Source organism: Canis lupus, chromosome 38, assembly GCF_048164855.1.
Source record: "Canis lupus baileyi chromosome 38, mCanLup2.hap1, whole genome shotgun sequence".
NCBI classification, from domain to species: domain Eukaryota; kingdom Metazoa; phylum Chordata; class Mammalia; order Carnivora; family Canidae; genus Canis; species Canis lupus.
The window spans coordinates 9,181,269-9,208,137 of record NC_132875.1 but is presented as its reverse complement, the minus strand read 5'-3'; the positions used below and the strand labels follow the sequence as shown (position 1 = coordinate 9,208,137).

The following is a 26,869-nucleotide window of genomic DNA, read 5'->3' as shown; positions in this document are numbered from 1 at the left end:
ATTAAAAGTTTCAGCTAAGAACATCTGCATACCCATAACACCTAAAACTTAAAATTTTAAAGAATCACTAGTACCTAATTAGAAAGACCTAGGTCTTTTAAAGGAGCCTGAAGTACCCACTCATTCTGAAAAATAGGCTTAGACATGAGCAGTATTTTCCCCTTTATTCTTCAGAAAAGTTCAATCAATTAAGATCAGGAAAAGTATAAATGGTCAGAGAATTGAAATATTTTACATAGACTTTTTTTTTTTAAGATTTTATTTATTTACTCATGAGAGACACAGAGAGAGAGAGAGAGAGCGGCAGACACACAGATCAGAGGGAGAAGCAGGCTTCATGCAGGGAGTCCCGACTTGGGACTCGATCCCGGGTCTCCAGGATCATGCCCTGGACTAAAGACAGCGCTAAACCACTGAGCCCCCCGGGCTGCCCTTGACATAGACTTTTAATCTGATTTTAGGAATATGCACATTACATTACAGCAATGCTTACTTCAGGAACTTAATTCAGCTGAAAAGTGAAAAAAGTTTTTTTTAAAGATTTTATTTATTTGCGATAAAGAGAGAGTGAGCATGACCAGGGCAGAAGGGCAGAGAGGGAGGGAGAAGTAGGCTTTCCACTAAGCAGGGAGCCAGACATGAACTCAATCTCAGGACCCTGGGATCATGACCCGAGCTGAAGGCAGTTGCTTAACTGACTGAGCCACCCAGGCACCCCCCAAATTTCAAGATTTAAAACACTAGGGGTCATACAGAATGAATGTTGTTTAGCCAGCATTTCAATCATGAGAAAAAGCTTTTATACAATCAGTTCACAGTGCTATCCAAAAATGATACAATGCTGTAATGCTTTGAGAAAGCCAATGGAAAACAGAGGATAGAATGTGGAGTAATATATAATCCTGTTGTGTGACCGGCCTTGAAGAAGGGATTAATATCATGCATAAATTCAGTGAGTCTTAAAATACCATTGCTGAAATATTTCTATATACGAAACATCTCAGAAGTCTCTTACCTTCCCAGAATCTAGCATTTTCTGGAAGTCTTCCATTGTATTGGCCACAACCATATGAGTCTTAAGGTCTTCAGAAGCCCTATTAAAATATAATTGCAAAAGAATACATGTTTTTTCTTACTAATATGACAAAGTTTTTTTTTTTTTAATTAGTGCAATTTAACAAAAGAGCAATATCCTGGAAGTGAGAACATCTCAATTTGAATCTCAGCTTTGCTGCTAGCAGTGATATACTGTAAATCTCAGTGAACTCATCACCGTATTACTATTAACACTAAAGAAAAGGAGAATTTGCCAAGCATGCAACAGGTAATAATTACTTTTGTTATTGCCATTATATCTCTACTGACCAACATTCTATTCTATCCCTGGCTATACTGCTTACCATTTATGAGTCTGTGTTATTTTAAAACCTCTTTGGTCTTAGTTTTTTCCCTTCTACAAAATTGGAAAAGTAAGTCTAACTGTCGTTACAGGATTATTGTGAGACTCAAACACCAAACATGAAAATGTGTTAAAATAGCAAAGACCATAAATACACATTATTTGAGCTATTTTCATACACTATATAATTCTTTTATAAGAACTTCCAGTTTTATAAATGGAAATAAGTATTATTCTCTTTCCCATTCAAAATCACACATTACATGAGAACGACTCATGGGTGGTGACCAAGAAAGAGAAAGCATGTTTTTCTTTTCTGCATCTCAGGACTAAGACCATGTGAATTCTGTGCCAGTAACTGCCCGCTCTCCACCAAATCCTCTTCTTCTGACTTTTTCATAGTAAGCCAGGCCCCTGTAAGTTACAGCCAATGAAATCCAGAAGAAAAAAAAGTAAGTAAATAAACCACTTTTCAGGCTTAAGCCTTTATGAAACCTACATTATTAACAAATTTACTGAACAAAAATGTCAATGAAAAAACTGCTTTTTAGCCACTCTAAAGCAGTGGTTTTCCAACCAGAGATGTGCATCTGAATCACACAGAGAACATTTTAACACTACAGATAACCAGAACCTATCTTAAAACCACTGGATCAGAAACTCCAGGTGTGAGGCTCAGGTATGTTTCTATTCCTAAACCTCCCAGGTGACTGAAGAAAAATCTCTAGCAAAGAACCACTGTACTAAATAAATGCATTACCTTAAATAGCAGCAATAAGGACAGGCAGCTTTCCGATCTTTCACCTCTGACAATACTACCTGTTCTTAGTTCAGATGGACTTCAAATGTACTATTCATTAGCAGGCTAAGCAAATGTTTGACGTTAAGAGACTCATTATCATTCCCTTTCAGGGTAAGCAAGCAAAGAGAAGAGAAATCACTTGACCAAAATCACATAAGCACCAATGCTGAGGCTAAAATTAGTTCATTCCTTAAATGCATGATTTATTAAGGCCTAATACAAGTTTGGTACAAAGTATGAGAAGACCTATGAATACATAAGATGAAGGTGCTACCTTCTCCCAAAATGAGCCTCTACTGCAAGTGGTAGTGGGCCTTCCTCTTTGCCACAGGTGGGTAGGAAAGAAAATAAGGTGCCACACCTCTACACCGATCTTCTAGTGCCTCTGCCCTGATATTTCTGATTCTAGAAGACCCATCTCCACAGGCCAGGGCAACCCTGAAGCTTCCTTTTACCTCAGGCTTCCAATCCCAGTCAATAGCCTTAGCTACATGTCATAATCACGTGGGGAGCTTTTAAACTACAGCTGCCACCCTCACTCTAGACCAACTAAATTAACATCTCTGGAGAGGGGTTTAGGCACTGGTATTTTTTAAAGCTTCCTAGGTAGTGCTGCTAATGTGTATCCAGCAGGTGAGAACCAATGCCTTATCCCTCAAAGTTCTATGTCATAAAAGCCTGGACTTAAAGTCAACCCAAATTAGTCCATGGGTCAGACAGGCCAGCTCCGCAAATCGTAGAAGGCAGAAAGCCCTTGGAAAAATCATGATACCAAGTCAAAAACAAAGAGAAAGGCAAATTAAGAACCATGAGAGTTCAGAGAGAAAGATGACTTCCAGCTGGGGCACTCAAAAAATTCCTCGGTACAGCTCTCAAAAACTAGATCAGAGACAAAAGCAATCCTAAGGAACTAACCTTGTAAACAGGTTCACATGGATGTCTTCCAAAATAGCTTTAAGTTTAGTCTCAGCCTCATTATCAGCAACTGTCAGCTTTTCTCCAGTATCTCGTCTGACAGCTACAAACTGGCAGCTCTTCATATCACGTGGCCCAACTTCAAGTCTGATTGGAACCCCCTAAAAAACAAAAAAGGCATGATATATGCCTGTCTCCACTCATGGCTTTACCTACTATAAATCATAAAAACCCAAAACAAACAAACAAAAACAAACAAACAAACAAAAAAACCCAAAAAATCAAAGGCAGAAGCAAACAATAAAAAGTGCAGGCAATATTCCTGAGATCATACAGAAACCTATTCCAATAAGAACGTATAAAACTAAGAAAAAATGTACTGCCCAAGTGGTTTTGAGCTAAGAGTGTTTAATGGAAAAACATGAGGATAGTGCTGTCTAGATCAATATTCCTAACTTTTCTCACAAAAGAGCAGCAGAGAAAGGTCCCTTTGTATGTATGACACAAGGTGGGAACCAGAGAAGGCTTTTTGAACTGAAGGCCACCCCAAATCACTTTGGCACATCTGTGACTCATTCATGGTACAATGGTGTGGTTTGGTTGGTAGGTCTTAGCTCTGGATACTCTAGCATGCACCAGCATCTGTGAAGGGCTTGTCAAAGCACAGACTTGCTGGGCTCTACCCGCTTCAATTTCTTATTACAGTAAGTCCAGGAATGGGGCCTAAAGGATCATATTTCTAACAAGTTCTCAAATGATGCTAGGACTACATTCTGGGAACCATTCCCCTATTCCCTTTGGATTCTACAAAGAAAGTATAGGAAGTTTAAGCCTGGGAATGTTCAACCCTTATGCATATTCCAGGAGGGGAAAAAGGCCCAGAGATACCTTATTTTTTAAGATCAAGAACCTTACCTGATAAACAGTAGGTGTTTTTTAAACAACTTCTTGAGCAAATGATCCTCTAAAACTAATTTGGAGTTTTCCAATTTAAGTTAGGAGTCCCTATATATAGAGTTTATCTGATGAGAGTCCCCCAAATCAAAGTCACAGGAAAATTTTTAAGTGTTATTCCACAAAAAAAAGAAAAAGATTTACCTATAGGGAAGACTTATAAAATAATGAACACCATGGAACAAATTATTGTATGCTAAATATTACATCATTTTACTGTTTTTTCTTTATTCACCTAATGTATGCATGTGTTAACAGTGCTAACTGCAATGAGATTTACAAGAGGAATAAAAAGAAACAGATCCTGTCCTTTAGTTTCATGTTTTGTCAAGTAAATAAGGCATGCATACAGAAAATCAGAAGTGGGAAACTATCCTCAGCTGGAAGAGAGAAGGAAAGTTACTAGAAAAGGCAAAAATTAACGAGTAATTTTGTCAAAACTGAGGAATATTCTTTAAAATAATTGACCTATACTTACAAAAATGCCCACGTCATGAAGGACAAAGAAAGGCTGAACAACTATACCTGAGTAAAGGAACTAAAATGACAAGCCAACTAGCAGCAACAGGACTGGCTCCTGTACTGGACGAGGAGAGCCATGGCAGCCCAGAGCAGGGCAACATACCCTCATTTGGGTGAGAGGGCATCTTAGCATGAGAATAACCTGGCATGGGGACGACACCTGGGTGGCTCAATGGTTGAGCACCTCCCTTTGGCTCAGGGCGTGATTCTGGAGTCCCGGGATCAAGTCCCAAAGTCCCACATCAGGCTCCCTGCATGCAGCCTGCTTCTCCCTCTGCCTGTGTCTCTGCCTCTCTCTCTGTGTCTTTCATAAATAAATAAAATCTTTTAAAAAGAAGAGGAAAAAAGAAAAGTTAATTCACTCATATTATTTTCCCCTATTTTCATAATACAGGAAGAGGTACTAAAGAAGTGGGAGTCACTGGGCTCTGGAGTGGTAACCAAACCATAAGCCCCAGTTATTAAACTGGGTCTCCCAATCCATACACATCCCACCTCACCCCCTCAAATGCCTCTTTGTACAAAGTTAATCACTACCAAATGAATACGAAACTGGATCTTCCAAAATATTTTTTTTCCTCAGGAATCCTTGGATTAAATGGAGATAAAATGGCATTAAGAAGTACTATCAGTGCTTTTCACTAACTAGTGACCCCTCTCGGTGTTCTTTATTCTTAGGCATCTAGTTGAGAACTTAAGGTGCTCTGTTTTCTTCCTGAGAATTGAAGACAAGGAAGTTGTAGCAGAACCTACTCATACTAAGTATCTCCTTCACAGTGTGGGCTCATCAGGGTATTAACCAGAGGGAGAGAGGAACAAAGTCAAGTCAGTCGTACTAGGAGAAGTGAGGAGAGGAGGAACATAGAAGGGAGAAGTGTATATGGATGCCTTTTCTCCCCTTTCAATCCAACCAGTAGCAAAGAAAACGTTTCTCCTTTAATATCTGGAATCTCAGGCAAGAACGCATAGGGTCAAACAGGCTGCTACTGGAATCACACAACCACTATTTCTAAGTAAAAAAAAAAATACTGCAATTAAAGGAAAATTATGTCAGAAAATATTTATTTTTAAAGTCTTCATTAAAGGTAGGAGAATAAGTAAAGGGAATGGTGTATTATATAAAAGGGAACAAAATCAATATAACTACTAATTTTTAGCACAGAAGATTGACCTTAGGGGTCGATTAAAACAAATAGAGGTATATATACCAGCAACTCTGGGAACCCTGTAAGTGTTCATACTGAATAATCCCAATGTTGCTGAGCTTCCACACTTGGAATCACCTTGGAGCTGCAATATTACTACATCTTCTCATCTATTTCCTGTAATAGGAGTTTAGAAATTCTTGACTACCCTAACTGCTTAATCTATTAAGATTCCCTTAGTAAAGCATATGAAAGAAGTTAAATTCGAGATGTTGGAAAAAATAGAATTTAGAAAATAGATCATCTACTAATGACAATGTGCAATAAATGAAATTCACATTAAAAACATTAAAATCAGAATTTAGCCTTGAATATACAAAATAAAATCAACAAATGGGTATGAAACAAAGTAGTATGAAAAACCAAATATGATATTAATTTATGTTTTACTGATCAGCTGTCAAAATGACAGCTAGGAGATAACCATGTACCATTATTCTGATAGTCTTACTGTTTAAATAGCTTATTTATTATATGAATTCCTGATATAAACATTTTAGTATAATATCCCTTTGAGGTTTATTAATCATATACAAGGTCTTCAAGAACATTTTTATCCTAATGTAATAAAAATAAACTTCCACAAAAAAGGTTTTAATTTTAACAAATATATAAACTTTAAGTATGACTCTTATCAAGATTTGGACTGTGTGAAAATTAAGTGAAATTTAAGTGAAGAAGAAAAAAAACCTACAACCATCCAAACAGAGAAGAGTAATGAGAAAGTCTTATGTTTTATAAAAGCTTACATAAAGAAAATCTAAATCCAAATTGGGAGTATGGAAGTAAAAGATGCAACTGAAGAATTTACCTTGAGTTCCCAGTGATTGAATTTCCAACCCGGAGAATAGTTATCTCGCAAATCAACTTTAACTCGAACATTAACACTGAGTAACCGCCTTCGATAATCATTGCATTTTATAATCAAAGCATCTCTGTCTTCTTCAGAAAGTGCATTTGTAATGCCACAAGGAATAACCACAACCTAGAACGAACATAGTATCACAAATTTATACAAAGAAATAGCATACAAAGTATTATAGTCATGCTGCTGCATGATATGCAGGAATCAAAACCTCTGGGGAACAATAAATTTTAACACAGATCAACTTTTGTGATTTCTAATCTCCATGGAATGTCTACCAATCAGCTGCATATTACTCATCTATGCTAAGTGCACCTTCATTTGACCTACTATATTTCATTAAACTTCTTGTAAACCATTTCAAAAGACGATTTCTAAAAGTTTTGTATAAAAAGCAGCTAAAAATTAAGAGAGAAAAAAGTAACAGATATGATACACATAGCTACACAATACTAAGATAAAGACTGTATTTTATAAAAAGAATGATAAACAGAAATATTTTTCTTACCTGAACAGAAGCTACACGCGGTGGTAATACTAAGCCCATGTTGTCTCCATGAACCATTGTCATAACACCAATAGTTCGAGTTGTCAGGCCCCAGGAGTTCTGATAGGCAAATTGTTTCTCTCCTGGTGTCTTTGGATCTTCAAAAATAATTTCAAACATTTTGGAAAAATTCTGCCCTAAATGATGTGATGTTGCTCCCTAAGATAGAGAAATACAAGCATTAATTTTAAGAACTAGTTATGCCTTTGAAAATGATTTCGGTAAGACCATACACTTTAAAATGATACTAGACAGGTTTTTTGTTCCTCGGTTTTCTTATATTAAGTTTTTAAAACCTAAATGATACAACAACGGCAGCCCGGGTGGCTCAGCGGTTTAGTGCCGCCTTCAGCCCAGGGCCTGATCCTGAAGACCCGGGATTGAGTCCCACTTCGGGCTCCCTGCATGTGAGCCACCCCTTTCACAGGAATAACTTCAACTTTGGTTAAAAAAAGAATCCATGCTTTGGTAATTCGGGATATGAGCCTTCACTTCACTGATCTTAGAGCATTATAAGAATGGGATAGAAAAGCTTGAAATTATAACATCGTCTAAAAAGCACATGAAATATGCTGATTTTTTTTAAAAAGAGTCTACTTCTCTGATGCCAAAAGTCTGTTAGATGTGCTCACAGGCTATGCTTATGGTCACTATGAACCCTACACAGCACTTGCTGGGGTACCTGGATGGCTCTTCCACTAGCGGATATGAATGCTTCTATGGTAGTTGTGTAATCTCCTCCTGCAAATTTCTCCTTTTCAGTCTTTCTGCCTTTTACAACAGGAATTGCCAGGAGTTCTTCGTATACCTTAGCATATAAGTCAAGTATCTGTAAGACCTGTAACAAAATTTTAAATATGAAAGCACTCACATTTATGGTGTATTTTATTTCTTAGAGACCTTTAAAACTATACTATTTTAAACCAACTATGGTGGGAAAAGCACATCAAACAATAAAAACATTTTCATACAGAAAGTTAAAGCACAGGTGGAGGGGCAAGATGGCGAAGAGTAGGGTCTCCAAATCACCTGTCTCCACCAAATTACCTAGAAAACCTTCAAATTATCCTGAAAATCTATGAATTCGGCCTGAGAATTAAAGAGAGAACACCTGGAATGCTACAGTGAGAAGAGTTCGCGCTTCTATCAAGGTAGGAAGACGGGGAAAAAAGAAATAAAGAAACAAAGGCATCCAACGGGGAGGGGCCCCGCAAGGAGCTGGGCTGAGGCCAGGGCGAGTGTCCCCAGGACAGGAGAGCCCCGTCCCGGAGAAGCAGGAGCTGCACCAACCTTCCCGGGCGGAAAGGGGCTCGCGGGGAGGTAGAGCAGGACCCAGGAGGGCGGGGATGTCCTCAGGTTCCCTAGGACAGTAACAGAGCAACTGCGCACCCAGGAGAGTGCGCCGAGCTCCCTAAGGGCTGCAGCGAGCACGGCAGGACCCGGAGCAGCTCGGAGGGGCACAGGCGGCGGCTCTGCGGAGGGGGCTGCGGGGCGGGAGCAGCTCGGAGGGGCTCGGGCAGAGGAAGAGGCTCCGTGCGGAGGGGGCTGCGCGGTTCCAGGAGCAGCTCGGAGGGGCTCGGGCGGCGGCTCCGCGGAGGGGGCTGCACGGCCGGGAGCGCGAATCCAACAGCACAGGGCGCCGGGACACAGCCCAGGATCTGGCCTCCCCCCGGGACAGGCAGAGGCCCGGAGGGCCCAGGACAGCAAGGACGCTCCTGCCCCAGCTGAGCAGATCAGCGGCCCCGCCCCGGAGCCTCCAGGCCCTGCAGACGGAGAGCTCCGGAGTTCCTGCCGGAGCTGAATCCAGGTGTCCAGAGCTGGCCCCGCCACTGGGGCTGTTGCTCCTGGGGCCTCACGGGGTAAACGACCCCCACTGAGCCCTGCACCAGGCAGGGGCACAGCAGCTCCCCCAACTGCTAACACCTGAAAATCAGCACAACAGGCCCCTCCCCCAGAACACCAGCTAGACTGACAATTTCCAGGGGAAGCCAAGGGACTTAAAGTACACAGAATCAGAAGATACTCCCCAGTGGTTCTTTTTTTTTTCTTTCTCTTTTTTTGTTGTTGTTGTTTTGTTTTGCTTTGTTTTGCTTTTTGATTTCCTTCCCCCACCCCTTTTTTCCTTTCTTTCTTTTTCTTTCTCTTTTTCTTCTTTTTTTTCGTTTTTTTTCTTCCTTTTTTTTCCCTCTTTCTCTTTTCTTTCCTTCTTTATCTCCTCTCTTTTTCTCCTTTTCCCAATACAACTTGCTTTTGGCCACTCTGCACTGAGCAAAATGACTAGAAGGAAAACTTCACCTCAAAAGAAAGAATCAGAAACAGTCTCTCTCCCACAGAGTTACAAAATCTGGATTACAATTCAATGTCAGAAAGCCAATTCAGAAGCACTATTATACAGCTACTGGTGGCTCTAGAAAAAAGCATAAAGGACTCAAGAGACTTCATGACTGCAGAATTTAGAGCTAATCAGGCAGAAATTAAAAATCAATTGAATGAGACGCAATCCAAACTAGAAGTCCTAACGATGAGGGTTAACGAGGTGGAAGAACGAGTGAGTGACATAGAAGACAAGTTGATAGCAAAGAAGGAAACTGAGGAAAAAAGAGACAAACAACAAAAAGACCATGAAGATACATTAAGGGAAATAAACGACAGCCTGAGGAAGAAAAACTTACGTTTAATTGGTGTTCCCGAGGGCGCCGAAAGGGACAGAGGACCAGAATATGTATTTGAACAAATTCTAGCTGAAAACTTTCCTAATCTGGGAAGGGAAACAGGCATTCAGATCCAGGAAACAGAGAGATCCTCCCCTAAAATCAATAAAAACCGTTCAACACCTCGACATTTAATAGTGAAGCTTGCAAATTCCAAAGATAAAGAGAAGATCCTTAAAGCAGCAAGACACAAGAAATCCCTGACTTTTATGGGGAGGAGTATAGGGTAATAGCAGACCTCTCCACAGAGACCTGGCAGGCCAGAAAGGGCTGGCAGGATATATTCAGGGTCCTAAAGGAGAAGAACATGCAACCAAGAATACTTTATCCAGCAAGGCTCTCATTCAAAATGGAAGGAGAGATAAAGAGCTTCCAAGACAGGCAGCAACTAAAAGAATATGTGACCTCCAAACCAGCTCTGCAAGAAATTTTAAGGGGGACTCTTAAAATTCCCCTTTAAGAAGAAGTTCAGTGGAACAGTCCACAAAAACAAGGACTGAATAGATATCATGACACTAAACTCATATCTCTCAATAGTAACTCTGAATGTGAACGGGCTTAATGACCCCATCAAAAGGCGCAGGGTTTCAGACTGGATAAAAAAGCAGGACCCATCTATTTGCTGTCTACAAGAGACTCATTTTAGACAGAAGGACACCTACAGCCTGAAAATAAAAGGTTGGAGAACCATTTACCATTCGAATGGTCCTCAAAAGAAAGCAGGGGTAGCCATCCTTATATCAGATAAACTAAAATTTACCCCAAAGACTGTAGCGAGAGATGAAGAGGGACACTATATCATACTTAAAGTATCTATCCAACAAGAGGACTTAACAATCCTCAATATATATGCCCCGAATGTGGGAGCTGCCAAATATATAAATCAATTATTAACCAAAGTGAAGAAATACTTAGATAATAATACACTTATACTTGGTGACTTCAATCTAGCTCTTTCTACCCTCGATAGGTCTTCTAAGCACAACATCTCCAAAGAAACGAGAGCTTTAAATGATACACTGGACCAGATGGATTTCACAGATATCTACAGAACTTTACATCCAAACGCAACTGAATACACATTCTTCTCAAGTGCACATGGAACTTTCTCCAGAATAGACCACATACTGGGTCACAAATCGGGTCTGAACCGATACCAAAAGATTGGGATCGTCCCCTGCAGATTCTCAGACCATAATGCCTTGAAATTAGAACTAAATCACAAGAAGAAGTTTGGAAGGACCTCAAACACGTGGAGGTTAAGGACCATCCTGCTAAAAGATGAAAGGGCCAAACAGGAAATTAAGGAAGAATTAAAAAGATTCATGGAAACTAATGAGAATGAAGATAAAACCGTTCAAAATCTTTGGGATGCAGCAAAAGCAGTCCTAAGGGGGAAATACATCGCAATACAAGCATCCATTCAAAAACTGGAAAGAACTCAAATACAAAAGCTAACCTTACACATAAAGGAGCTAGAGAAAAAACAGCAGATAGATCCTACACCCAGCAGAAGAAGAGAGTTAATAAAGATTCGAGCAGAACTCAACGAAATCGAGACCAGAAGAACTGTGGAACAGATCAACAGAACCAGGAGTTGGTTCGTTGAAAGAATTAATAAGATACATAAACCATTAGCCAGCCTTATTAAAAAGAAAAGAGAGAAGACTCAAATTAATAAAATCATGAATGAGAAAGGAGAGATCACTACCAACACCAAGGAAATACAAACGATTTTAAAAACATATTATGAACAGCTATACGCCAATAAATTAGGCAATCTAGAAGAAATGGACGCATTCCTGGAAAGCCACAAACTACCAAAACTGGAACAGGAAGAAATAGAAAACCTGAACAGGCCAATAACCAGGGAGGAAATTGAAGCAGTCATCAAAAACCTCCCAAGACACAAGAGTCCAGGGCCAGATGGCTGCCCAGGGGAATTTTATCAAACATTTAAAGAAGAAACCATACCTATTCTCCTAAAGCTGTTTGGAAAGATAGAAAGAGACGGAGTACTTCCAAATTCGTTCTATGAGGCCAGCATCACCTTAATTCCAAAACCAGACAAAGACCCCACCAAAAAGGAGAATTACAGACCAATATCCCTGATGAACATGGATGCAAAAATTCTACAAGATACTAGCCAATAGGATCCAACAGTACATTAAAAAAATTATTCACCATGACCAAGTAGGATTTATCCCTGGGACACAAGGCTGGTTCAACACCCGTAAAACAATCAATGTGATTCATCATATCAGCAAGAGAAAAACCAAGAACCATATGATCCTTTCATTGGATGCAGAGAAAGCATTTGACAAAATACAGCATCCATTCCTGATCAAAACTCTTCAGAGTGTAGGGATAGAGGGAACATTCCTCGACATCTTAAAAGCCATCTACGAAAAGCCCACAGCAAATATCATTCTCAATGGGGAAGCACTAGGAGCCTTTCCCCTAAGATCAGGAACAAGACAGGGATGTCCACTCTCACCACTGCTGTTCAACATAGTACTGGAAGTCCTAGCCTCAGCAATCAGACAACAAAAAGACATTAAAGGCATTCAAATTGGCAAAGAAGAAGTCAAACTCTCCCTCTTCGCCGATGACATGATACTCTACATAGAAAACCCAAAAGTCTCCACCCCAAGATTGCTAGAACTCATACAGCAATTCAGTAGCGTGGCAGGATACAAAATCAATGCCCAGAAATCAGTGGCATTTCTATACACTAACAATGAGACTGAAGAAAGAGAAATTAAGGAGTCAATCCCATTTACAATTGCACCCAAAAGCATAAGATACCTAGGAATAAACCTCACCAAAGAGGTAAAGGATCTATACCCTAAAAACTATAGAACACTTCTGAAAGAAATTGAGGAAGACACAAAGAGATGGAAAAATATTCCATGCTCATGGATTGGCAGAATTAATATTGTGAAAATGTCAATGTTACCCAGGGCAATATACACGTTTAATGCAATCCCTATCAAAATACCATGGACTTTCTTCAGAGAGTTAGAACAAATTATTTTAAGATTTGTGTGGAATCAGAAAAGACCCTGAATAGCCAGGGGAATTTTAAAAAAGAAAACCATATCTGGGGGCATCACAATGCCAGATTTCAGGTTGTACTACAAAGCTGTGGTCATCAAGACAGTGTGGTACTGGCACAAAAACAGACACATAGATCAATGGAACAGAATAGAGAACCCAGAAGTGGACCCTGAACTTTATGGTCAGCTAATAGTCGATAAAGGAGGAAAGACTATCCATTGGAAGAAAGACAGTCTCTTCAATAAATGGTGCTGGGAAAATTGGACATCCACATGCAGAAGAATGAAACTAGACCACTCTCGTGAACCATACACAAAGATAAACTCAAAATGGATGAAAGATCTAAATGTGAGACAAGATTCCATCAAAATCCTAGAGAAGAACACAGGCAACACCCTTTTTGAACTCGGCCACAGTAACTTCTTGCAAGATATATCCACGAAGGCAAAAGAAACAAAAGCAAAAATGAACTATTGGGACTTCATCAAGATAAGAAGCTTTTACACAGCAAAGGATACAGTCAACAAAACTAAAAGACAACCTACAGAATGGGAGAAGATATTTGCAAATGACATATCAGATAAAGGGCTAGTTTCCAAGATCTATAAAGAACTTATTAAACTCAACACCAAAGAAACAAACAATCCAATCATGAAATGGGCAAAAGACATGAACAGAAATCTCACAGAGGAAGACATAGACATGGCCAACAAGCACATGAGAAAATGCTCTGCATCACTTGCCATCAGGGAAATACAAATCAAAACCACAATGAGATACCACCTCACACCAGTGAGAATGGGGAAAATTAACAAGGCAGGAAACCACAAATGTTGGAGAGGATGCGGAGAAAAGGGAACCCTCTTACACTGTTGGTGGGAATGTGAACTGGTGCAGCCACTCTGGAAAACTGTGTGGAGGTTCCTCAAAGAGTTAAAAATAGACCTGCCCTACGACCCAGCAATTGCACTGTTGGGGATTTACCCCAAAAATACAGATGCAGTGAAACGCCAGGACACCTGCACCCCGATGTTTCTAGCAGCAATGTCCACAATAGCCAAACTGTGGAAGGAGCCTCGGTGTCCGTCGAAAGATGAGTGGATAAAGAAGATGTGGTTTATGTATACAATGGAATATTACTCAGCTATTAGAAATGACAAATACCCACCATTTGCTTCAACGTGGATGGAACTGGAGGGTATTATGCTGAGTGAAGTAAGCCAGTCGGAGAAGGACAAACATTATATGTTCTCATTCATTTGGGGAATATAAATAATAGTGAAAGGGAATATAAGGGAAGGGGGAAGAAATGTGTGGGAAATATCAGAAAGGGAGACAGAACGTAAAGACTGCTAACTCTGGGAAACGAACTAGGGGTGGTAGAAGGGGAGGAGGGCAGGGGGTGGGAGTGATTGGGTGACGGGCACTGGGGGTTATTCTGTATGTTGGTAAATTGAACACCAATAAAAAAATAAAAAATAAAAATAAATAAATATAGAAAAAAAAAAAAAAGAAAGGTTAAAGCAGCCAGTGTGTATATATATATAAGGAAGACATTCAACAAAGTAGTGTAAAAAGAAGTTGAGTAACTTCTTAAAATGTTCATAAATTCAGAATATAAGAAAAAGTTTATTAATGATATATTTATAGTAACCAAGATAAAAATCTTCTGAAGAATAATTAATTTCATCCCCGGGATTATAATTTTCTTCATACCTGGAAGCCCAAAAATATTTTCATCTGAAAATCTAAAACAGCACTTTTCTAATAAAACTTCATTAAAGCCATTTCTTAAGTCCATGTACATTTGTATTAACTTGTTTTCTTCTTCTATTTAACAGGTGATACATAAATTTCAAGTAACAAAGTTAAGTATATGAGGAAATTATCTTTTAAGGTTATTTTGAGATCAAATTTCAGTTTAGAGTCATTGATTAAATGATTACTATGTAAACAGATAACACTATATTACTTACAGGTGGGGGAGAGGGGGGAAGCACAGCCCAGACAAAGACATGGAACACAATTAATAAGGAAGACAACTCTTCATACCTCTTCTGCTGCTTCTTCAAAAGTGGCAAATGCACTGTGCCCTTCCTGCCAGAGGAATTCACGAGTACGTAGGAAAGGCTGAGGATGTTTGAATTCCCAACGCTGGGAGAAGCAAGAACACAATTTGATCATTATGGAGAGTTTTCCCATTTTTATTAACAGTTTAATGTGGCAAGTAATCAGAAATCATAACTGTAATTCATAATTGTGATAACAAAATGCTTCCGTTCTCTTAATCCTTTGAATCTAAAAATATGGAAGAACAAAACGCGCTTTAAAAAAGTGTAAGAATAATGAAAGAATAAAAGAGGGGCAGCCCCGGTGACGCAGCGGTTTAGCCTGCAGCCCAGGGCGTGATCCTGGAGACCCTGGATCGAGTCCCACGTTAGGCTCTCTGCATGGAGCCTGCTTCTCCCTCTGCCTGTGTCTCTGCCTCTCTCTCTCTCTCTGCATCTCTATGAATAAATAAATAAATAAATAAATCTTAAAAGAAAGAAAGAAAGAAAGAATAAAAGAGTACGTACGTACCACCACATTGCACCACTGATTGAGCCTGATGGGCAGGTCTCTGTGTGACTGCACCCATTTTGCATACGCAGGATACATTACTGCAAAGATACAGGAAGATAGTCACTGAAGCTAGTCACTGAAGGTTTCATTTCTTTTTGAAGGCTGGTCAGAGTTATACCAGCCAAATAAGTAACAAATTAAAATGCTGTGTTTATGTAAATGTGTTTCCAACGCGTGTAACATTATTGCATAAAGCAAATTAAATTACTCAAGTAAATAAAGCTACTTAAACGTGACCTGATTTTCTGTTCTTCACACTGAGATTTACACTTCATATTTAATTTGACTGCTTTTCAGCTGTTTTATTTCCAGAAACACTAAATGAAGATACAGCATATCATGCTCTCTGTTAATTTCTCCACAGTCATTATGCTGGTCACTTCCCACATTCAATCCACAAAGTCAATATCATAACCTTAGTATCAAAGATGCCGAATCTGAGCATAGAAAAGTTAACTAACTTGCTCTTAGCACAGTTATCTATTCAAACTAGAATGCAGATTAAATCTATCCAACTCAGGGACGCCCGGGTGGCTCAGCAGTTGAGCATCTATCTGCCTTTGGCTCAGGGGGTGATCCCACAGTCCCCAGATCGAGTTCCACATCGGGCTCCCTGCATGGAGCCTGCTTCTCCCTCTGCCTACATCTCTGCCTCTCTGTCTCTCATGAATAAATAAATAAAGCCTTTAAAAAAAAATAACAACAAAAAAAAATCTATCCAATGCATCTATCCAGAGAATGAACGCTCTTGCCATGAACTGTTAAAGTGAAGGTGTCTGTCTTATCTCCACCTACTCATGACTATCTAAAATTACTAAAGATTGCCAATCTGAAAAAAGTTGGTGTCACATTTCAATAATGCATCCTTATAATATACAAAAGCATCAGTAGAAGTATGAAGTAAAGAGCAAAGAATCCTTCATTCAAGATGGATAATCACTTAGGAAAACACTGACAAGCCCCAAAACTCAAGATTGCCAAGTGATGCTCTCATTTACTATGTGTAACGTTAGGAAAATCACTTAATCTTTCAGAGACCTATTTTTTTAATCTGAAAAATTGCTGCCTCCACCTTCCTCATTCACTATTATAAGAATATAATACATAAATGAAATCACTTAGTAATCTATAGAAACTCTATACAAATATCATATTAAAATAAGTAACAAAATTTGTAAGAAAATACGGCATAAAACATCAGCGTTGGCAAACTTGTATGATTATAAGTTTAATAAGTTTAATTCCAAGAATTAAAATTATTCCAAGAATGAAAGTCTTGTAAAGTTCTGAAAAATTATAGTATCAAATAAAAAAAATGATTTAAGTGGTTTAAAAAAATACCTTTACTCTAACGATAAAGAGCTCTGCAATGAATACTGCATAGAAACTAAAATTTTATGCATCCTCAGTGTACATTCATCTTTATCAACACTCGTTAAACTACGTGCTGTCAAGAAGGATCATAAACGTCACAAAGTCAGCATTGAGAGGACACTACAGCCGTGTCTCTGTTTCATATCGCAGTGCTCGCTCTCCTATGCCCAGAGGCCCATCCTCACCTGTCTCACTAGTAGGACGGACGGCAATTGGTTCAGCCAACTCTGTTTTGCCGGATCTTGTAACCCAAGCAACCTAGTAAAATAAAATCATTTTCCATATATATGTATCTTTAATGGCATTTTAGACAAATGGCACAAGTACAGGCAAATCTCTATTTCCATTTTTGCTATAGAAATTAAGGCAAGTTAAGATAACTGCCCCTGTTCATGCTAAGAAAAGTAGATACTTACTGTCCTTATAAATATTTAGCAAAAAGTAAGACCAGCTAATACAAGAAACAGAATCGTAATTTGCCCTGAAGGTAGAAATATATACGCTTTGTTTTTTGAAATGGCTTTAGATTTCTCTAAATTGGTTGTTATAACTTGCCAATTAAATTACTGTTCAAGTGCAAACTGAAAACGTACTTTTGAGTTTATGAGAGAAAACTGCAAAAATAAATATAGCAAGCTAACTTACCTCGGGAGCAAAGTCAGCAACATGAGTCTTCTCTTTCTCTAACGCACCTTGAGACACAAACATGGGGAAATAGCAGTTTTCAACACCAAGTTTCTTGATCTCAGCATCAAAAAAGTCCTTGATGGATTCCCAAATGGAATATGCCCAGGGACGAAGAATATAGCAGCCACTTACATCATAATATTCAATCATTTCTGACTTTGTGATGACCTTTTTAAAAAAAAGATATAGTCTTTGAAGCCTAAATTAAACCAATATTTTAATACCAGTGTCAAGTGAACGATCATCAAGCTCCAAATCTGGAGACTTCCACTGTTGGTATATCCTCTTAATGTGCGTGTAAAATGGGTTTTTCTATACTGAGAAACACCAAGCCCTAAACTCTTAAGACTTGAATTCAAATCTTGCTTCTCTTGTTTACTATCTTTGTGACTTTGGATTAATCCTTTTACCTCACCATTTAAAAAACAAAACAAAACTGAATGATGACTATCTCACTTCTCAATTCACTGCTTAATGTGAACATGCTTTGAAATCTGTGACATGTTTAATGACTATACGTACTATGTATTAATGACACTACACATTACTGTGTGTCTTTACTTTAGAATCTAAATAAAAAGTAGTTTTTTTGAGAAACTTAAAACATAAAAACAAACTGAATGTATACTCACCTGAGAATACCAATCTGCAAGATTTTCTTCTTTTTTTGCCTCAAGACCCAACCTGCAGATATGAAAAATAAAATAAAGCCTTCATTCATCAACTGCTTTTAGGCTGAATGGAAGTAAACCTCAAGTTCAAAACAGAATAGTTTTTCTTCAGTATGAGTTATTTCCGTATTTCTCTCTTGTATATTCATCATTCCCAAGATAATGTTTTTAACCTAGAAAACAGTGCCACCATCTCTTCAGAGGTGGTTAAGATACTGCCTACAAAGAAGTAGGAAAGTGGGATGGGATAAGCACTGGGTATTATACTATATGTTGGCAAACTGAATTTAAATACAAAATTAAAAAAAAAAAAAGAACTAGGAAAGTTAAGCACAACAAAAGCTATGATTTTAATGCAGACATCTTTTACAAAGTTCTTTATACAGTCATGTATTTATAATAAAGGCAGAATTTATTCACATAGAATTCTCTTACTAAAAAAGAAGAATCTTTTGCCAAACTCAATCTAGAAAACATAATTAGCAAAGTTACCGTTCCACTGAGAGTAACACGTAAAAAGTAATGAAAACAATGGCTGTGTGTGCATGTGCATATATATTTATAATCCTTACATAGTCTACAATTTTCCTTTTAACTGCAGTAAATAAAAGCTGCAGAGACAAGTGCAAAGTAAGTTAGATCTGCAATAAAAAACTATTCCAGGTGATGATCCATTTCTTGAAGCCCATAATTATTCAAGAACTGTGGTTTTATGATCTACACAGAAAAAATCACCCCTTAGTCATGTAGAGTTACAAACAAGTCTTTATTGGCTAAAAATCTTAATGTATTTATAGCTGACTTCTCCACTGCTTCACTTTGACATGGCTCAACAAGATGCCTAGTGAAACCTGGCCCTTTCACAAAAAGAGGTAAAAGGTGAGACATTCTATTCTCTCTTCTATTATTCTATAATCTATAAATCTGATCACCTAGTGAATACACAAGAAAAACAACTGTTACAGCCTTTTAAGGAAATGTTGCATGTATGATATAAAAGAGGCAGAATTTATCAGTTAAATCTAAAAACAAAAGATCTCACAATAGCAGTTGTGAATGACCGCTTCTTCTTTTTATTAAGCCATTGAAGAAGCTAGCACAAAGTTCACTCTAGTTTTACCATGGGGATTATCGACAGGGGCATCACATTATTCATACAAACTGGAACATACTGAAACATCTATTCCTCTGTTTTGTCTTTTAAACAACTTTGTTTTATATTTAACCTACCAAATGTGAAATCCTATTGAGAATAAAGTCATCGTTTAGTCACCATAAAAGATTTTCATCTGAAAAATTTGCTTAAGGTGTAAGACAGTGAGTACTGTCAGGCTACCAACTGTATTAAAAGGGAGGAAAGGGGAATGTTGATATATATTTGTTTTTATTTATTTAGCCAAATGAAGATCAATCGATCAGTGGTTCCATAAGAAACTAGCTGTGGTTACCAGTTCATTATGGTGGTAGGAGAAACTGGGAAGATGGGATACAACAAGCATGGGCATGAGACTTCACTGAACTTTTTATATTCTGAGAGTTCTGAACCAAGCAAAAAAATTGTTACCTATTTAAATAAATAGAAAATTAACAAAAGCTACCTGCTGGCACTAAACCTCTAGCATTCTCCAACTTCTCACGATAACCAAACTAACCAAAATTTGTTCTTTAAAAGAATAATTTAAGAGCTGAATTCATTAAAAAATGCTTCACTTCTGGGGATCCCTGGGTGGCTCAGCGGTTTAGTGCCTGCCTTCGGCCCACGGCGTGATCCTGGAGTCCTGGGATCAAGTCCCTGCATGGAGCCTGCTTGTCCCTCTGCCTGTGTCTCTGCCTCTCTCTCTCTATCTCTCATGAATAAATAAAATCTTAAAAAAATAAAAATACTTCACTTCTAATGAAGCTTCCATGTTTTATTACCTGGTCTGTTTCTTAGGCCCCTGCCCTTCTCCTGCTCCACTTGATGACAGCCCACTTCCTTGGTTTTTATAGGAATCTTTCTTTTGACCATCACTTTGTTTCAGAGGCTTATTCTGTTTTTCAGATTTATTTTCTTTTTCTTTCTTTTTCTTATCTTTGTCTTCAGCTCCAGTGGCAGAGACAGGCTTATACTCTACTCCTGTCAGAGATTTGTACTGTGCTTTCAGCTGAAGGAGTTCTTGTACAGCCACATCTACTTGATCCTTTAGTTTAACAAAAGAGGAAAAGAGAAGATAATACTTAATTCAAATCACTGTCTCAGCACCAATGTCCAAAGCTTCATAAACAGATTTGAAAACACAAGTGAAGACAGAGGGGAATGGGGTAGGGGTGGAGAACATTAGATGTACTAACTACTGAAAATAAAAAAATACAACAGGGACAGAAGTGTACAAAAGAGGGACTGAAAAACAGTACTATAACCACCTCGCCTGAACAGCAGTTGTTAGCCACCTGTAGCTATTTAAACTAAAGTAAATAAAACTAAACACTCAGTTGCTCAGTCACAACAGCCACATTTCACGTCTTCAGTGGTGACATGGCTAGTGACTACTGTTACTGGAGTGCTACCGAACACATCCACCAACATGGGAAGTTCTGTTAGAAAGCACTAACATATAACACGTATACCACTGCAATTTTAGTTAGGAGCCATTAAACTACATTACGTTCAACATTTTACAATCATAAAGATGACAGCAATCAAGTTCCAGTGTTACTGGTTAAACTTCAAAATCTGTAATGATGTACTGTTTTCCATTCACAAATCTGTGCCAAAAAAATCCTACTCCTATGAAGAGAATTATAATTAGCACAAACTACACCAGAGCTCAAAATAACACTTGCCATTTGAGACTGACTCAGCTTTAGGAGAATGAGTAAAACAAAAATCCTGCATCACGGGCCCACAAGGAGCCAGGTACTACTGCTAGGGCCTAGGTCCCTATTCTCCAGGATCTCAAAGACTAGAGAGAAGCAGACAATTTAATCCACAGCTAAAATAGTGTGTTTAAGTACAATGTCAGAGAAAGGCAGAATCTTAAGAGAATGTCTAGTCAAATCTAGAATGGCAGAGAAACGATCAACAAGAGCTTTTCTTTTTTTTTTTTTTTTTTCAAGAGCTTTTCTAATACACAAAAGCTGATAAATGAAATATGAGAACTTTGATTTGATAAGCCAGGAAGTGTTCTGGGCAAAAAAAAAAAAAAATACTTCTAATGTAAGAAACAAAAATACAAACAAAATATCACACAAACCTTAGAGGCTTTTTCAGCCTTAAGTTTTCGAACTACTTCTCCTTGAGAAGCTACTTTGTCAAAAAGTACTTTGGCTTCTGGTGCTTCTGGACCACTAGACTCAGAGCCAGCAGTTGAGTGTGAACTTTGAGATAATGGGGGCTGACCAGGAATGTACTCCTTTCCAGTTTTTTCTTTATACTGAGCTTTCAGGGAGAGTAAGCATTCTACAGCTTCGTTTACTTTAGCCTGAAATAAAAGACAAAAAACAATTCAGAAATTTCAGAAAGTTTCACTGATTATTTAAAATCATTATAATCCTATAAACAAATCATAAAAACAAATACACATACACATATAGTACTGTAACTTCCCATTTTACATATGTAAACAAATAAATAATAGAATACCCAAGCAAACTGGCAGTGTCTAAGCCCTAGGTCTATAAATAGTGGAACCAGAAATTACAAAATCAGAATAAAGATCAGCTCAATAGCTTTGCTGTACAAACCTTATTTTCATTAGCCTACTAAACAAAAACAGCACAAAACAAACTACAGCTTGGGCCCTACTAAAAACATTATTCTTTTAAAAATTTACAATAAAATAAGTAGGTATGTTGAGGTTCGTTTTTTTTTTTTAAGATTTATTAATAAATTTTAGAGAGAAAGAGTACAAGCAGGGGAAGGGCAGAGGGAGACAGAGAGGATAAGAACTAGACTCCCCAATGAGCGCTGAACCCATGAAAGGTGCAGTATCTCAGGGTCCTGAGATCTGACCTGAGCCAAATCCAAGAGTTGGACACTTAATCAACTGAGTCACCCAGGCACCCTGGTATGTTGAGGTTTTAATCAGACATTAACCTATATACATCATCCTCTGATACTTCAAAGTAATCATTATGAAAAAAATGAAACACTCAGCCCAACTGAGATGCTTATGATTCTAGCAGAGGACAACAGGCACAGGCAAAAGACCCAAGCTGGACACGTTACCTAAACAGTAGGACCATCTATGCACAGACCAGTCCAAAATCAAAGTTTTATTTTTTGAAACTGTAACTTTAGAACTTTAATCTGGAACTGACTTCAAGTTTTAAAGTTACTCAGCATTCAGAATTATTTTATCTTTGGTGTGTTCTCAGATATGTAACTCACACTGTATTTGCCTGAGTCACTGTTCAGCAACAATTCCACTGAGCAAGAGAAAGGAAGAGGAGCAGAAGGTGGACTTGAAGGAGAAACTGGAGGTAGACTCTTCCAAGTTTTCACTCCTTGCTCACCTTTTGCTTATACTCTGCCTTTATGCTTAGAAGTTCTTAAACAGAATTATCCATCTGACCCTGAAGCAGGGAGGAGGTGAGGCAGATAGAAGAATGGACAAATAGAGAAGGAAAAGTTCTCATCGAAGCCTGTAACTCTAAATCCTCAGCTGATCACCTTCTTTACCACCGAACATGACTTAATAGAACTTATTAATAGAACTATTTTTGTAAGAAATGGAAAGGTTAAGAGGCTTAGACAAATTACTAATGAAAAGTAAGTACAGAGCTGCTTAATAAATTAATAAACTAGTAAACCGTAACTCTCTGGTGCTCATAATGCAATGCTTGACTACCACCACCTCTAATGAGAAATCACTTAGGAATGTGACTGCAAAATTGGAATCTAGGCTTTGTACACTTCAGGAAATTACTTTCATATTCAGTTTCTCACTAGTTATAAAACCAACAAATAAAAAAAGAAGTATTATTTTATTATTTGAACATCAATCATTGAACATGGCTGTTGTGAGGATTAAACACAAAATACTAACACAGTGCCAGGTATTACCTAAAGAACACCTCCAGTCCTAATAACTGGGTTGACTCTCTAGAACAAGACAGAGCACTATTTACTCCTCTTAGCATTTAAAGAAGAAAAAAATATAAGCAGTATTTTGAAACACAGATATGGTGCATTGTAAGTATTTGGTAAATACAGGTTAAACTAAAGCCAGACTCATTTCAGTATTATATTTATCATTATCAAAAAGCACCTAATAAAAGTAGCTGCCTAATTACCAAAGAAATGCAGATGTTTTTACCCATAGGCTGACTTTTCATAAGCTTGACCATGCTATTTCAGGCAGTATGATATAATCCATTAACCCAATGAGACAGGAGGTACAGGTGGCTGCTGCTTTAAGTATATGGTTGCTGTCACTACCCCACACAGAACTTCCTGCCTAAGAATCAGCACAGAATCTCAATGTACTCTACTCAGAATGAAGGAATTTAAAGACCAAAGCCCTTCCTCTCAAATTACATCTAGAAAGCGGTCCATAGCTTGTGTCTGATCTACAGAGTAGAAATCACTCCTAACCTTGCCAAAGGGCAGGAAATACCAAGGATTTACATTATAAGCTGCAGGCTTTATTCCTAGAAGCAAAACTATCTGAAGATCATCAAGGCTCTGCAGGACTTCCAACAGGCTCACTAAGGAAAAAAGAGAAGATTTCTCACACTTCACAAAGGAGAGAAAAATATTAACTTCTGGAACAAAACTCCAAGATCTCCCCAAAGCATTTTCTTTCTTCCACAGATGTCTAATGTCCATGAAAGAATCTTAAGGACTCAGTTCCCAGTTAGATGCCCAGCAACTTCTTAATGAGATAGGGAACTTGAAACCTCTTAGTCCATTCTCTGACCAAAGTCCAGGATGCTGATGGGACAACAGATCCCTTGACAAGAACAAATCTCCTCCAGTCACAGAAGTCAAGTCCCAGGGTTCACCATACCTCTCTGTGTTTGTGTCGCAGCACAGTCTTTAATTTTTGGAAGCTTATGAGGGATTGGATTATATCCAGTTATAGAACTATGGTTCTGTTTGAATAGAACTGGCTATCTTGATTATTAAATACAACCTTTGTCAGGGTACCTGGGGTGACTCAGTTGGTAAACGGTCCAACTCTTGGTTCCGGCTAAGGTCATGATCCCAGGGTTGTGAGACTGGCCACTGCTTCAGGCTCTGAGCTCAGTGGGAATCTGCTTGTCCCTCTCCCCCTCTGCTTCTGCCCCACCATGCTCACGCACACTCTTTCTAAAATAAATAAGTACATACATATATACTAAAATCTCTTAAAAATTAAAAATAAATATGACTGTTCTCTATCACAGATGCCATTCCTTTTGTCTCTTACAACAAACAATCCTGTTTTCCCGCACTGTGCTACCACCCACTTGGCTAAATGTTCTGCTTAAAGAGATCATTAAAACAAGAATAAAATGTATACTTAAGAGTTATTATAACTTGAGGGTTCCCCTATGAAGAATCAGAAATGGTCACTGGTCAAAATCGTCATGACAACCCATTATTTCCTGAATATATACCTCCACCTCTGCTGTCTTCCATACTCGGCCAGAAGGACAGCTTCTTACAAATGCACATTCTCTGCATACTCTGGATTTACTGAAGCAGAAGTTCAAAAGGTCCAGACCCTACAATCTGTGTTATAACAAGCTCTCTGGTAATTCTGACGTACATGAAGCTTGAGAACCATGTATCTACACTTCAAGAGTACCTTCTCTGAACTTTGCTCACCCAAAAGTAGCTTCCTTTACATCAGGACTATTTTAAATATCCTTTACGAATTTTAACCTCCTTCCCTGCTACTTACAACGATAAAGGCTTCTGAGAACAATTCACACCATCACACAGGATTACAGTCACATCACATGGATTATAGTGTATTTCCTCCCCGACACCCTCCCCCACACTAGATGATGAGCTGCTTCTTGTTAATATTTCCAGAGCTTGGCACATAGCAGGTATCAGTAAGTATTGATTGTTCTGCCAAAATATTCAAGCTGTTTATAAACAATACTGTCTCTACATATTCTAGCACACTGACCTTCGGGGCTTTCTCCGCCTTCAGTTTACGAACCACCTCCCCTTGGGCAGCAACTTCATCATAAAGAGATTTACTTTCCACAATACTTGCTGATGATGTAGAAGAAACATTCGGTACCACCGCAGGAGGATTTCCAGGTTTATATTCCTGGCCAGTTTTCTCCTTATATTCAGCTTTCAAAGCCAAAAGCTGTTTTACAGCTGCATCTATATCTTCCTTTGCTGCTTTCTTGGCTTTTAGTTCACGAACCACATCCCCTTGAGCAGCCACTCTGTTGTAAAGGACCAAGGAGTCCTCAAATGTAGCACAAGTATTAAGCAAAGAAGGACCTGCTTTTTCCTTAAAAGGAGTCGTTGGCTACAGAGGCAGAAAACCAAAGGTGAAATAATTAATTCATGTTAAATGTCCCCTCATAAAATTGTACCAAACTGGTTGTCATATGACATTTTACACTAAAAAAATGTTTTAATCCCTTAAAACGTTTAAGTAAATAATCTCATTCCTAAAAATTTATAATGAAAAATGACAGAAGTAAACGAAAGTAGAGATACACGGCTATGATATGCACTGGAACATTTTTATCTTTGTAAAAACCTAAAAATAACCTAAATTCTTGCCATTAGGGGATTAAATAAATTATGACACATCCAACAGATCTAAGAATAAATCATTGTTCCACCACATACCAGCTGTGCGACCTTGAATTAGTTACATAAGCTGTTTCTGGTTTCAACTATAAAAGAGAGGTAACTGTACTGAACCCATCAGTGTGATGGGAAAATATAAGGTAATAAATCTGCTTAAAGCTTTTAATTACAAAGGCTGGAAAAAACTGAGTATCAGTAAATTTCGGGTATTAACTTTTTAAGAAAGATAATATCTAAATTGATGACAAGCAAGACTTCTATGAAATACTGTGATATGATTTTAACTCATTATTTTGGAACAATTCCATTTTTGTGTAAAATTATATATTTCCAGGCATATGATTATATATATATAAGTATATACAATAAACCTAAAGGTATGTTCACTAAAATGATCACTGGGTAGTGAATAACTGTGCTTTTATTTTCAATGTTATGCTTTCCTTCTGCCTAGAAAGCTTTCCCCCCTACTGAAACTCTTCCAGATTTAAAACCTAGCTTCCATACCTTCCCCATGACTTTTTTCTTTAATGATCTTCCACTTAATTTTTCAGAATCTCATCCATATTTATGAGTCATGTGTATTAACTCCAAAATTTTCATCTCTACTTCAGAACTCTGTCCTGATCCCAGACCAAGCATTCTGAATGGTCTCTAAGACATCTTTACCTGAATAACTAAAGAGCACTTCAAGCTATATCAGAGTTGCATTTTACCTGGGGGTTAGGTTCTGAAGTCAACATGTAAGTCAAAAACTAAATGCATTTGGGGTGCCTGGTTGGCTC

At 38.2% G+C, this 26,869-nt stretch overlaps 1 protein-coding gene across 2 annotated transcripts in view; it reads right to left on the bottom strand.

Moving 5' to 3' along the window:
• Positions 1 to 26,869, bottom strand: part of EPRS1 (glutamyl-prolyl-tRNA synthetase 1) — a 68,874-nt gene that overhangs the window by 4,397 nt on the left and 37,608 nt on the right. For both annotated transcript variants that reach the window (XM_072814611.1, XM_072814612.1), the window contains 13 exons: positions 25,438 to 25,794; positions 21,568 to 21,795; positions 20,252 to 20,514; positions 18,296 to 18,347; positions 17,622 to 17,831; positions 17,162 to 17,234; positions 15,561 to 15,640; positions 15,033 to 15,134; positions 7,892 to 8,047; positions 7,171 to 7,368; positions 6,609 to 6,782; positions 3,117 to 3,277; positions 1,016 to 1,094 (listed from right to left, as the gene is read on the bottom strand). In XM_072814611.1, coding sequence (XP_072670712.1) covers positions 1,016 to 1,094; positions 3,117 to 3,277; positions 6,609 to 6,782; positions 7,171 to 7,368; positions 7,892 to 8,047; positions 15,033 to 15,134; positions 15,561 to 15,640; positions 17,162 to 17,234; positions 17,622 to 17,831; positions 18,296 to 18,347; positions 20,252 to 20,514; positions 21,568 to 21,795; positions 25,438 to 25,794 — 2,133 coding nt within the window. The remainder of the gene's footprint in view (positions 1 to 1,015; positions 1,095 to 3,116; positions 3,278 to 6,608; positions 6,783 to 7,170; positions 7,369 to 7,891; positions 8,048 to 15,032; positions 15,135 to 15,560; positions 15,641 to 17,161; positions 17,235 to 17,621; positions 17,832 to 18,295; positions 18,348 to 20,251; positions 20,515 to 21,567; positions 21,796 to 25,437; positions 25,795 to 26,869) is intronic.